Raw genomic sequence first — 14,216 nt, 5'->3', positions numbered from 1 at the left:
GGTAGGCAGGCGAAGTATTCACGAAAAAGGTAGGCCTAACATTTTTGAATGGGCAGCATGAATTCTGGAAATTAACAACTATTTCAACATTTTTATATGGTGGAACACAAAAATAGTTTTTAATAGACCTAAGACTTGGTTTAGACCAAGGAGTGCATCTTAATATGCGACCTTGCCTCCTCCACTTGCGCTTGTCTCCTCGTCCCGCCTCCTGGCCCCTCCTCCGTGGAGAAAACAATAAAGTTTCCCAGCAACTTTTGAGGGACTGTTTTTCATTCACCATCCCAATTGCAAATGAGAAAAAGACTCTACAATTGAGCTTTTGCAAGATATTGAAATATAATGCTGTTGTCAGTGATGTCATCATGACGAGAAGCAAGTGGAGGAGGCAAGTGGAGGAGGCAAGGTCGCATATTAAGACGCACTCAAGGTCTGATACTTCACAGTCACAAAATGCATTGTAGTAAAAGTTTGGCATGCAACACACACACACACACACACACACACACACACACACACACACACACACACACACACACACACACACACACACACACACACACACACACACACCAGACTGTTCTCATGAAAAAGCGTGTTATTTCATTCTGTGTTGGTTGACTTTGCATGTTAACTTGTGCTCTACAACGTTGCAGAAAAGCACTTTTGTCACATGACCAGGTTTGTGCGAGGCAAGTGTATCTGTTGCTAAACACAAAAATGCTAAGCTCTGCCCCGACCAAAACCATCCCTAACCCTAACCTGACAGTAAAACAACATTTCTGCTGCTTTGCCAACAACAGTGAGTCAAACGAGGAAATTGGTGAAATTGTGCCCAGACCAAAACCACCCCAAACCCTAACATGTCACAGAGCGTTGTAGAGCACTTGTTAACATGTTAACAGTGGTGTACACATGTGATAGATTGTTGAAGTCGGCATGATTTTCATACACAGAGTCATGATGATGTTGCAGACAGACAGGCAGACTGCACACACGCGCACACACCCCTGACTAAATTATTTACTGTAGGCCTACATGCAGTAAAACCTTTAAAATAGTAGGTGACGAGAGAGAGAGAGAGAGGGAGAGAGAGAGAGGAGAGAGAGAGAGAGAGAGAGATAATGGTTAGGGAAAGTTAGTGCACTAACTCATATCCCCAATACATTCGGGCGGGGGGGGGGGGGGGGGATAAGGCGATTTACAGGAGAAGTGGGGAACATGTCTTTGTGGTGCTTCCAGGTGGAAATATTAGACTGCTGGGTTGGACAACGTTTCATAGACCAGAGGCTCACGAAGCTGAGGATCCTGATTGGGGAAAACATACAAAACATTGAACAGACTGGTCACTACAAGCAGGCTTTTAAAATAGCTGCAAAAAAATGGATTCATCAGTTAATCATTTAGATCGTGTACCTGTTGAGCTATTCCCTTTTTGCATGCTACCCGAAAGGTCAAGACGAAGGCACTGATGGCAACACCAAGTTGTACAATGGCAGAAATGATCATTACAATGTCCATTCCTGTCTTAAGCACCTGTGAAAATATTGTCAATAATATAAATTGTTGTATTTATACAGTGGTTCCCAAACTGGGGGTTGGGACCCTTAGAGGGGTAGCGGAAGTAGGCCTACTGCTGGGGGGCTGCGGACAGAAGGGACTTTGCATAAAAACAAGCAATATAATCATCAACCATAAATTGGTTAGTAACAGTATTCCCATAATATGATTAATAATAGGGGTTTGCTTTTCCTGTGAATTTCAACATTAGAAGCCAAACTCCTACAGGGACACTGTGCAGGAAATGGTCAAAAAAGGTTCTGCAACTGCTCATTGAAACTGGGTTGGCTATCGCCAAATTCACCAATATCGCCAAGTAATAAGCAAATATTTTCTAGTATGGTCCAAGGAGAGTAATTTTTGCAGCAACAGAGTCATTTTTAAACAATTTAAAATCTCACACAGTGTCCCTTTAATTAAAGTCTATCAACATTAATGGAAAAAATGCCTAAAAATATGGTGGGTGGGGGTTGTGAAACATTCTCAAGTCCAAAAGGGGGTCCACAAAAAGTTTGGGAACCACTGGGCTATAACACTGAAATCTGCAATCCACATGAAGGAGGTACAAACACTACCTGTCCAGCAGCCTGGTTTCTTTTGCAAATTGCAATATTTTCTTCTTTTCCCAAGGGTGGGATTGGTGACGGTCTATAATCATACCGGTTGTTCCCATCACAATTTAAGTCACCCCAATATTCTGCCCCCGCAGTGTCAATTGCATAAACCACAATGGCAGTTATTGCAGAGCCGATGCTGATCGCATTCATCATTCCAGTAATGACAACCTGTGAACACCAAATACATATTCAAAGTTATGGTGAATAATTAGGGTACGAATAATAGGAGATGAGCTGAACTTGTTGCCTGAAGGTTACATCCTGATATCGATTTGAAGAGTGAGGACTAGTGACTGAACAGAGCTCTCCCTCCATGACTCCCTCCTTTTCTGAGTATGGCACTGTCCCCCACACACTGCTGCAAGAGAGAACCATGAGAGCTATTGCTGTGGGTTTTCCTTGCTCACAAATCAGTAGCGTTGTGTCATGGGCCACACATAGACATTGAATTATAGGCTGTGTTTGCTCTGGGATGTCTGCTGGGTGATCACAATGATCACAATGAATGAACACAATGGTTTTCACCTACAATTCATTTCAGTGGACACAGTCACCCCGGCCCCTCCGCAAACTCACCAGACATGGGCTTGGGAACTTCTCGCCGAGGATGCACATCACACCAAAGACCATGAACTGCAAACAAGATCAAAGGCTTTTTAGATACATTGATGCTAGATATCAGTGCCACTTCATTGCCAAAACATTGTTTTAAAACAGTGGCAGTTGACATCACTCCAAGTATCGAATCCAACATATTAAAGCAATACTAAGTAGGTTAGTTTGCATCCTCTGTCGCCCTATAGCTAGGAGGCTTAGAGCCTTTTTAAGACCCGATACTTCAGTTTGTGATACAAGCGCCAGAATCGGTACAGATACTCCTTAGACATTACTATTTTCAAAAAGTACGCGGGCCACTTCAAATTCAAGATGGCTGCCCATTTTCCAAGATGGCCGCCATACAGATATGAATTAGCAACTGAAACAACTGTTCAAATGATGATACAAGCACTGAAATTGTCACAGATACTCCTTAGACACACTTCTTTTGAAAAGGCATGCAGGCCACTTGGAATCCAAGATGGCCATCCATTTTCCATGGTGGCCACCATACATATTTGTGAATTTGGTTACGGGAGAAAAAGGGCATTACCGTTACGGAGCTGACAAAAGCGTGAAACTTTGCACGATGCTTCCTTAGGACCCCCTCAATGATTTAAGCCTAGGAGCCCAACTAAAATATTCAATTTTCATATCAATCAAGTGAACGATACATGTACATATCAAGTGTCAGTGACAGCTTGGTTTATCTACCTCTATCCCATACAAAATAAAATGTATGCTGATTTGTGTTCAGATATGTATATCTCAAGTCTTAAGTGTACTGTGGAGTGATAGGGGTCTTTATGCTTAGGAAATTATGAATAATCAATATGCAATACCCCAATACATACAGTATACGTTATGTTTTAAAAGAGCAAAATGGTAATATGTCTGTTTTCTGTTCTACTTTGGGCTTAAACCTAGATGGCATGTTGGCTACCTAACCACTTAATTTATTGATTGCTCGTTAATTTTTATTTGTGGGTCTGGTCCTTTGTTTTAAACATGTCTGCCTGTCTTCCCTCTCTCACACACTCAAAAACTTTAAACAACAGCATGTGGAAATTCCATTGGCTTTGGAGGGATACAGCTGTAAAAGTAGCCTACAAGTCATCAAGACTATACTGTACTCTACTGTACTGTGGTGTAGTGTGCTCTGCTATACTGCACTGTACTGTACTGTACTATACTGTACTGTACTGTAATGTGATATACTGTACTGTACTCTACTGTACTGTACTCTACTGCACCATACCGTATGCTACTGTACTGTACTGTACTATATCATACTGTTGACGGAGGTCATCTTGCACCTGTTCACCCCCCTTGGGGATCGAACGTGCGACCTCGTCCACTACAACGGTCCGGCAATGGGGGAGACAGTACGATACCGCTGGGCCAAGAGACTAGTCTCTCGGCCCAACGGCACCAAGACTGTATGAGGCTATCGGAGGGAGGTTTACCAACGTTCCACGCCAACTCTGCTAGTTAGCCTCCGTTACACTCTCCCCCTTAAACCTCACTCCCAATCCGGGTCAAACGGCACCACTGTGACGGAGGTCATCTTGCTCCTATTCACCTCCCTCGGGGATCGAACGTGCGACCTCCTCAACTACAACGGCAATGGGAGATACAGTACGATACCGCTGGCTCCGAGACTGTATGAGGCTATCGGAGGGAGGTTTACCAACGTTCCACGCCAACTCTGCTAGTTTGCCTCCATTACACCTGCACCGTACTGTATGCTACTGTGCTGTACTGTACCGTACTGTATGCCCCTGTACTGTGATGTACTGTACTGTACTGTACTGTGCTGTACTGTAGTGTACTGTACTTTACTATACTGAACCATACTGTACTGTACTGTACTGCACTGTACTCTACTCCACTCTATTGTACTGTGTGCTACTGTACTGTAATGTACTGTACTGTACTGTACTGTACTGTACTTTACTGTACTGTACTGTACTGTAAGTAAGAGTAAGAGTAATTTATTTGTCACATACAACCGTAACCTTGTGGGCTAGCTTGCCGTGAAATGACAGTTCTGGTTAACTCCATAGTGCAGAAAGACTAACAAACAAACAAATAGAGTAGGGTACTGTATGTATGCTACTGTACTGTACTGTACTGTACTGCACCATACTGTATGCTACTGTACTGTACTGTACTGTACTGTACTGTACTTTACTATACGGCACCATACTGTATGCTACTGTACTATGGTAGACTATCCTTCCTCCCACACTATTTGTGTGCCTTGCATATCAAGAAAATGAGTACCGGTAATGATTTACTTTTATAGTATATACAGTACCATATGAGAATTGTTGTTTTATATACGGAGATATTCCTCCTATAACAAAGACCTACGATACATGTTCGATACATCAGCTGTCATTTTTGAAGTAGCAATTGAAGTACGCAATGATTACTGAGATTACTGTGGGCCTAATACAACTTGAGACATACAATAGGTTTGGACTTGTTTGCAAATTCAGGGGAAAAACACTATAGCCTACATTTTTGTAGTTTCATCAATCTGGTCAAGCAGGCTACCACGGCCCTTGCAGTTCGGGACTATATTAACATTGTCAGCTAAGCATAATGACATGTAATAACAATGTAATGCATTACACAACATGACATATTGTAGGCGTATATATATGCAGTGTGTATATATATGACTTGGTAGAATGTTTTTTTCTGAGGGCTCCTAGGCTAGAATTACAGCATATACCCTAAAGAAACACCATGCAAAGCTTGGTGCTTTTGTCAGTTCCGTAACGGTAAAACGTTTAACCGATTCCACTATAGTATCTCCTGCAGTATTCCTACAGGACTTTCTGCCAGCCATCTTGGAAAATGGGAGGCCATCTTGAATTTCAAGTGACATGCATGCTTTTTCAAATGAGTTAAGTCTAAGGAGTATTTGTACCCAGTTTGGTGCTTGTAGCATTATTTGAACAATTGTTTAATTTTCCTATGACACATGTGAATGGTGGCCATCTTGGAAAACGAATCATCTTGGAAAAGTCACCTGCATGCTTTATCAAAAGAGGTACATCTAAGGAGTATCTGTGCCAAGTTTGGTGCTTGCATCACCATTTGAACAATTGTTTCAGTTGCCAATTTATATTGCGGCCATCTTGGAAAATGGGCAACCATCTTGAATTTGAAGTGGCCCACGTACTTTTTGAAAATAGTAATGTCTAAGGAGTGTCTGTACCAATGCTGGCACTTGTATCACAAACTGAAGCATTGGGTCACCTATCTGCCTAGCTACAGGTGAGAAGCGGTACAGCTTCTCATTGTAGCGGCTCCAGGCTGACAGAGCATCGTGCCCGGTGATCTCTATTATTATTTTGAGGAGTACTGTATATTCTAATTGTCCTTCTTGGAGCTTTAGTTTGACGCTCGTCACTCCCTTGTATCAAAAATACTTGGGGGAAAAAAATCCACTAGTCCACTTTTTGATTGAAAACTGAAAGCAATATTACAAAAAAACTGAAGAGATGGTCCACAATTATACATCTTTAAAAGTCCAACGGAGCCTGGAAAGGGCGAGGTAAAAAAAAAAAACGAGCCTATTAATTTGCGCTCCAATCTCCTTCTGATTCCTACTGACCCCGCTCCCGTTAAGTAACCCCCAATTTTCAATGTCACAATAAAAGTAGGCTACAATTATTACTCTACCAATGAAATGTACATATGTAATTTTAAATCACATATCTTTTGAATCATGAAATCACAAACAATACATATCTTACTTATGAACTCGTATCTTATTAAAATAAAAATGATCCTAACTAAAATAAACTGCATTTAGGCTCCTATAAGTAGCCTACCATCACATACACATGTAGTTGATTAGCAAACATTTGAGTAGTCATTATGGTGAGATTTCAAGAGACAATATTTGTAACACTAGGTTAACATTATGTGTGAGCGGAAGAATGTTGGAGTGAAATTCTACAACTACTGGGAAAAAATATCTCTCATCAAAGAGTTGATGAGTGATATCTAATAATTATTTTGATTAATAATAGTAGTTCATTTCTCTATACCTAATAGAGATCACGGACCATGCCAGTGGCCTTTCCCCACACCTAATATCGAACGAACTGATGTGTTAACATTAAAAATCTATGGATTAGACACAGACACAACACAGACAATACACTCCTCTAAACTTGCTACTAGCCCTTTTAGTGGAGAAAAAGCCACTTCAGAAGTTCCACTCACCCACCCACCCACAGCAAAGCAACCAATGTCTATGTAGGCTACTCTTATAAGACTGATTCTTATTACAGGCAATAAATAAATGATTTTGGAAACATTGTTGTCAGACTAAAAATACTCCTTGGTTTTGCTTTATTAATTAAATGCATGCAAATTTTAATCTTTAATGTGAATGTATGGAATATCACGGTCTGCCTTACCATTGATCCAAGCCAGAACGGAGCGAAGACTCTAGATGGAAAAGTATCCCAATGATCTTGTAATGAGAATAAAACTGAACCAAGCCCAATGGTAAGCAAGCCAATCATGATCTGAACAGACTGTGGAAAAACAACAGTGCCTATTACCTAAAAGTATTAAAAACACCTTACCAGACCAGTTTATGCAACACGTTCAGCATCAGAGAAAAAAACGAACCACCCATGCAGACTAAAATGTATATGACAAATCAACTCTTCATCTGTTGTGCATAGCATTTTTGACAGTGAAACCACAAGCTATAATCAATACATTATTTAACATTATTCAAACAAAACAAACTAACAAGTATTTACCCCCAGTGCGGTCAGAGTTCCTCCTAAATTAATCTTCAGCTTCTGAGACACTGAGCATACTGGACTGTAACAGAGATTGCCCAGTATCTGACACAGCAAAGGACAGTTGCTACCTTCATTGCTGGTCAGTGTTAAAACAGTCACTCCCTCCGCCTTGGTCACCGTCACTGACATTCTGGTAATAACTAGGTTGAGAGTAAAAATAATAACAAAACAAAGATTAATAGGGTTACCAATTTCACAAACAAAACAGATTCTCATCACAGAGCATCATACCGTCTGAAGAAGTCAGAAGTAAAAGTAAAAGGGTCATTCCATGTCAATTCATACTATTCCCTAATGTCCCCAGGTGAGCCTCTTCGATTTGCCTGATATTGCACAGACAGGGCCTCTTCTCCAAAACCATGCTAAAAGTTTGTATTCTGTCAGTTGGCATCAAAAGGTCCTTGTCTGTGGGAAATTGGGAACATCGAAAAGGGTCACCTTATGGGAGCTTGTGTGAATTGGCAGCTATGACCCAATTCTCAGTGGAAACACAACCATACCGTATGTGCTGCTTGAGGCTGATTGGGTCATCTGAGCACCTGAAGGGAGTGTGTTATGTAGGCCTTCCTAAGGTGTGCTCCTTCCCATCCTGTGTGCATGGAGTCCTTTTTTATTTCCTTGTATGCACCTTTTTGACTGCTTACAGCCAATACAATAGGGATTCATGATTCAAAGTGTGTGTGTGTGTGTGTGTGTGTGTGTGTGTGTGTGTGTGTGTGTGTGTGTGTGTGTGTGTGTGTGTGTGTGTGTGTGTGTGTGTGTGTTAGGGATGGCACAAACCGCACCGAAAACCGAAACCGTACAATTCACACACATACCGAACCGAACCGTGTAATCCATGTCACGCTCCGGTCCTGACTGTACGCAGTGGTAGCCCTGCACTTTCCACTCCATGGTTTCCTTGTGACCATGCCCTCTGGTGGCCTAGGCGCTGAACTTCCACCACTCTTCCAACAACCTATCACCAGCCTGGTTTCAGCTTCACCTGTGTCAACTCTCCTAATCACCCTCGGCTTTAAATCCTGACATGGGACTCTGCTCATTGCAAGTTTGTTGTTTTCTGTCTGTATGTGAAACATTCTTGTCATGCCCTGATCCTGATCAAGTGCCACGTGAGTTTTTGGACTGCTTTTGAGATTTTTTTCCTTTTTAATGAACTTTTGGATTTTTGCCACATGTGCTTTGCATTGGACTACTGTTTGGAACTGAGCTTTGAGTTTTTGCCATGTGTGCCTCGCATCTTGATTTTTGAACCATTTTGACTGTTCTGGAGTTTTTTGCCACGTGAGCTTTGCATTTTGATTTTGAACTGTTCTAACTGTCTTGGAGTTTTTGCCACTTGTGCCTATTTTTTGTTTATGGATTTTCGGAGCATTTTGCCACCGTGACCTTCCTGTGTTTTGACCTTTTTGCCACGTGAATATTTTTGTGAAGACCTGCCTTTCATTTTTTGCCCACTGATACCCTGAACTGTGCTTGTCCTGAACATTGTTTTTTGCCTCACCCCACCAACTTCTTGCCCTGAAATAAACCTCACTCTGATTGCCATTTTTTGTCCTGGTCTGCTTCTGGGTTTCCAAGTACTGTTCTGACAGAACAAACTTGCCAACATGGACCCAGCAGACCTGGAACTGGTGAGGACCGCAGTGAAGGAACAGGGAATAATGTTAGGAGGTCATGAACAAGGCCTGATTCAAGTAAATAACAATATTGGGGCCGTTGCTGAACAGCTAAACTCCCTCTCTGCACAGGTGCAACAACTTTTGACTAACATCTCTCAGCCCCAGCAGAACCCTCCACACTCTGATCCGCCTCCTAATGCCCCTGCTACGCCCTCCCCATTCAGAGAACCCAGGCTGCCTGCTCCTCAGCCCTATGACGGTAACCCCGACACCTGTCGTTCTTTCCTTTCACAATGCTCATTGTCCCTGGAGCTCCAGTCTCTCGCCTTTCCTACAGAACGATCCAGAGTAGCTTACCTCATCACCCTCCTCACTGGCAAAGCCCGGGACTGGGGTACTGCTGTGTGGGATGCCAACGATGCCTGCTGCTCTACCTACAAGAAATTCACTGATGAGATGAAAAAGGTGTTCGACCGCTCCTCTTCTGGCAGAGAAGCAGCGAGAGAGATCATGGCACTCCGTCAAGGTACCCGTTCAGTTTATGATTATGCCATTGAATTCCGTACCCTGTCTGCTTCATGCAAATGGAACGATGATGCCTTGTATGATGCCTTCTTGAATGGCTTGTCTGACTCTGTTAAGGATGAGCTTGTCCCCAGAGAGTTACCCCCCAGCCTTACAGAGCTCATGGACCTGGCCGGACGCATCGATGCCCGCATTAGGCAGAGAGCCAGGGAGAAGTCTTCAGCCCCTTTTCGAGCAGTTGTGAAGCTCACACCGACTGAAGTACCACCACCTGAACCCATGCAGATTGACTGTGCCAAAGTCACCCCTGAGGAACGCCAACGCAGACGAGACGCAGGTGCCTGTTTCTACTGTGGAAAGGTGGGCCACTTTTGTTCTGCATGTCCTCTAAAAGACAAAGCCCGCCAGTGAGAATAGGGGGCCTGGTGGGCACTGCAACCAACTCCTCCCCTCTCCAGCGCACCTATCTCTCTGTCTCTCTCTCATACAAAGGCCAATGTCATGACCTCCATGCCCTCATTGATTCAGGCGCAGACAGGAATTTAATGTGTTCTGCTACAGCCAAACGGCTTGGAATTCCTTCAACACCTTTAGACAGCCCTCTCTATGTCCAGACACTTAATGGCAGCAGTTTGGGGACCATTACCCATAAAACAGCCCCTGTCACTCTAAGAATATCTGGGAACCACTCAGAGTTAATCTCTTTCCATATCATGACTGATCCACATGTCCCAATAGTTCTTGGATTCCCCTGGCTGTCTATACACAACCCCCATGTTAAATGGTCTGACAATAGCATTTTGGGTTGGAGCCCCTTTTGCTTGTCATCATGCCTTGGATCTGCTTTCACCTCTGTTTCTCCATCCCCAGCTCTTGAGGAGTTTCCTGACTTGTCTAATGTTCCTAAGGAGTATATGGACCTCAAGCCTGTATTCAGCAAGTCCCAAGCCGTGTCCCTGCCCCCTCATAGGCCGTATGACTGTGCGATCGAGCTTCTGCCTGGTACGTTTCCACCCAAAGGTGGTCTGTACTCTCTCTCCCCTGCTGAAAGGGAAGCCATGAAGAAATACATCTCTGACTCCCTGGCTGCCGGAATCATTCGTCCATCATCATCGCCCGCTGGGGCTGGCTTCTTTTTTGTGGGGAAGAAGGACGGGTCCCTACGCCCCTGCATAGATTACAGAGGACTCAATGACATCACTGTAAAAAACAGGTACCCCCTACCCCTTATGTCTACTGCCTTCGAGCTACTCCAAGGAGCCTGCATTTTTTCTAAGCTTGATTTAAGAAATGCGTACCATCTAGTCAGGATTAGGGAGGGGGACGAATGGAAAACGGCCTTCAATACCCCGACTGGCCATTACGAATACCTGGTCGTACCCTTTGGTTTAACCAATGCTCCTGCCGTCTTTCAAGCTCTAGTCAACGATGTCCTACGAGATTTTTTGAATATTTTTGTTTTTGTTTACCTTGATGACATTTTTATTTTTTCCCCTTCTCTTGAGGCCCACAGACACCATGTCAGGCAGGTTCTCCAGCGGCTGCTGGAGAACAAACTTTTTGTGAAAGCTGAAAAATGTGAATTTCACAAACGCACTGTATCCTTTTTGGGATTTGTCATCTCCCCCTCTGAGATACAGATGGATCCCTTGAAGCTGAAAGCCGTGAAGGACTGGCCCACTCCCTCCTCTAGACGAGCACTCCAGCAGTTCCTGGGATTTGCCAATTTTTATCGGCGGTTCATCAGGGGGTTTAGTTCCGTGGCTAGACCCCTCACCGCACTCACCTCTACCCGAACCTCCTTCCGCTGGAGTGAGGAGGCAGAGAAGGCTTTCACTGACCTGAAAAGTAGGTTCACTTCTGCTCCAATTCTAACACTCCCTGATCCCTCTCTCCAGTTTGTTGTTGAAGTAGATGCCTCTGAGTCAGGTGTGGGGGCTGTTCTGTCGCAGAGGTCACCAAAGGATAACAAGCTACATCCATGTTCCTACTTCTCCCACCGTCTCTCCCCTGCTGAGAGGAATTATGATATTGGAGACAGGGAGTTGCTAGCAGTCAAGTTAGCATTAGGGGAGTGGAGACACTGGCTGGAAGGGGCCAATCCTCCTTTTCTAGTATGGACCGATCACAAGAATCTGGAATACCTCCGAACGGCCAAGCGCCTAAATGCCAGACAAGCCAGGTGGTCACTGTTTTTCTCACGATTTAATTTTTCTCTCTCCTACCGCCCTGGTTCCAAGAATGGCAAGCCTGATGCCTTATCCAGACAGTTTTCCTCAACAATGGAACCCCGCACCCCAGAGACCATCCTCCCTCCTAGATGTCTGGTGGGTGCAGCCATGATGGAGATTGAAACCATCGTTCAGGAGGCTCAGGATCAAGAACACAGCCCAGGTAACAAACCACCTAACTCTCTCTTTGTGCCCTCCACAGTCCGCTCTCAAGTGCTTATATGGGGACACAGCTCCAAGTTAGCCTGCCATCCTGGGACAAAGAGAACGGTGGAAATGATCGAACAGCGCTTCTGGTGGCCATCTTTGAAGAGGGACGTCCAACTGTTCGTGGCTGCTTGTGATATCTGCAGGAGAAACAAGTCAGGTAACAGGCCTCCAGCCGGTCTCCTAAGGCCACTTCCTGTTCCTCACCGCCCCTGGTCACACATAGCTGTGGACTTTGTTACTGGGCTTCCCAAATCTGACGGCAACACATGCATTTTGACAGTGGTAGATCGTTTCTCTAAGGCTGCCCATTTCATACCCCTACCTAAATTACCATCTGCTAAAGAGACAGCAGAGCTATTGGTCCTCCATGTTTTCCGTCTGCACGGCTTGCCCTCCGATATTGTCTCTGACCGTGGCCCACAGTTTTCTGCCCAGTTTTGGAAAGCTTTTTGCAGACTAATCGGTGCCTCTCCCAGCTTGTCTTCAGGTTTTCACCCTCAGACTAATGGACAAGCAGAGCGAGCAAATCAGAAGCTGGGGGCCTCCCTCAGGTGCATGTCTTCTCGGAACCTCTCCTCATGGAGCAAGATGCTGCCCTGGGTGGAGTATGCACACAACACCCTACCTACCTCTGCCACAGGTCTGTCCCCCTTTCACTGCTGTATGGGCTACCAGCCCCCACTGTTCCCTTCTCAGGAGGAGGAGGTGGCAGTCCCCTCGGCCCAAGCCTTTGTACGACGGTGCAAGAGGACCTGGGCTCGGGCCAGAACCCAACTCTTGAGATCCACGGCCGCCTTCAAGCATCAGGCGGATCGACGTCGGTCTACAGCTCCGAAGTACAGGGCTGGTCAGAGGGTGATGCTTTCCACGCGAGATCTTCCAATTAAGACCACCTGCAGGAAACTGACCGCCAGGTTCATCGGTCCATTCACTGTCTCCAAGGTAATCAATCCATGCTCTGTGCGACTTCATTTACCCCTGTCTATGCGCCGTATTAATCCCACTTTCCATGTCTCCCAACTCAAACCCCTTGTCTCGAGCCCCCTGTCTCCGGATCCTGCCCCCCCTCCTCCTCCCAGGGTTGTCGATGGCGGTGAGGTGTTTTCTGTGAGGCGGCTTCTGAAGGCCAGGAGGCGTGGCAGAGGGTTCCAGTACCTTGTTGATTGGGAGGGCTACGGACCAGAGGAGCGCAGCTGGGTGCCTGCCCGGTTCATCGTGGACCGCTCTCTGGTCGCCGACTTTCATCGGCAGCACCCTGAGGTCCTGGCTGGGACGCCTGGTGGCGTCCGTAGAGGGAGGGGTCCTGTCACGCTCCGGTCCTGACTGTACGCAGTGGTAGCCCTGCACTTTCCACTCCATGGTTTCCTTGTGACCATGCCCTCTGGTGGCCTAGGCGCTGAACTTCCACCACTCTTCCAACAACCTATCACCAGCCTGGTTTCAGCTTCACCTGTGTCAACTCTCCTAATCACCCTCGGCTTTAAATCCTGACATGGGACTCTGCTCATTGCAAGTTTGTTGTTTTCTGTCTGTATGTGAAACATTCTTGTCATGCCCTGATCCTGATCAAGTGCCACGTGAGTTTTTGGACTGCTTTTGAGATTTTTTTCCTTTTTAATGAACTTTTGGATTTTTGCCACATGTGCTTTGCATTGGACTACTGTTTGGAACTGAGCTTTGAGTTTTTGCCATGTGTGCCTCGCATCTTGATTTTTGAACCATTTTGACTGTTCTGGAGTTTTTTGCCACGTGAGCTTTGCATTTTGATTTTGAACTGTTCTAACTGTCTTGGAGTTTTTGCCACTTGTGCCTATTTTTGGTTTATGGATTTTCGGAGCATTTTGCCACCGTGACCTTCCTGTGTTTTGACCTTTTTGCCACTTGAATATTTTTGTGATGACCTGCCTTTCATTTTTTGCCCACTGATACCTTGAACTGTGCTTGTGCTGAACATTGTTTTTTGCCTCACCCCACCAACTTCTTGCCCTGAAATAAACCTCACTCTGATTG

General features: G+C 44.9%; 1 protein-coding gene across 1 annotated transcript; it reads right to left on the bottom strand.

Moving 5' to 3' along the window:
* Positions 1-1,245: 1,245 nt before the first annotated feature.
* Positions 1,246-7,834, bottom strand: LOC134449419 (membrane-spanning 4-domains subfamily A member 8-like). Its single transcript, XM_063199340.1, has 6 exons — positions 7,574-7,834; positions 7,220-7,339; positions 2,754-2,810; positions 2,136-2,345; positions 1,417-1,536; positions 1,246-1,308 (listed from the first exon to the last, which is right to left on the bottom strand). The coding sequence occupies exons 1-6, from the start codon at positions 7,832-7,834 to the stop codon at positions 1,252-1,254; spliced, it is 825 nt and encodes a 274-aa protein (XP_063055410.1). The 3' UTR covers positions 1,246-1,251.
* Positions 7,835-14,216: the final 6,382 nt, after the last annotated feature.

The sequence above is a fragment of the Engraulis encrasicolus genome, chromosome 5 (genome assembly GCF_034702125.1).
Source record: "Engraulis encrasicolus isolate BLACKSEA-1 chromosome 5, IST_EnEncr_1.0, whole genome shotgun sequence".
Classification (NCBI taxonomy): domain Eukaryota; kingdom Metazoa; phylum Chordata; class Actinopteri; order Clupeiformes; family Engraulidae; genus Engraulis; species Engraulis encrasicolus.
The sequence above is the reverse complement of the archived record's forward strand: the minus strand, read 5'-3'. Positions and strand labels throughout refer to the sequence as shown.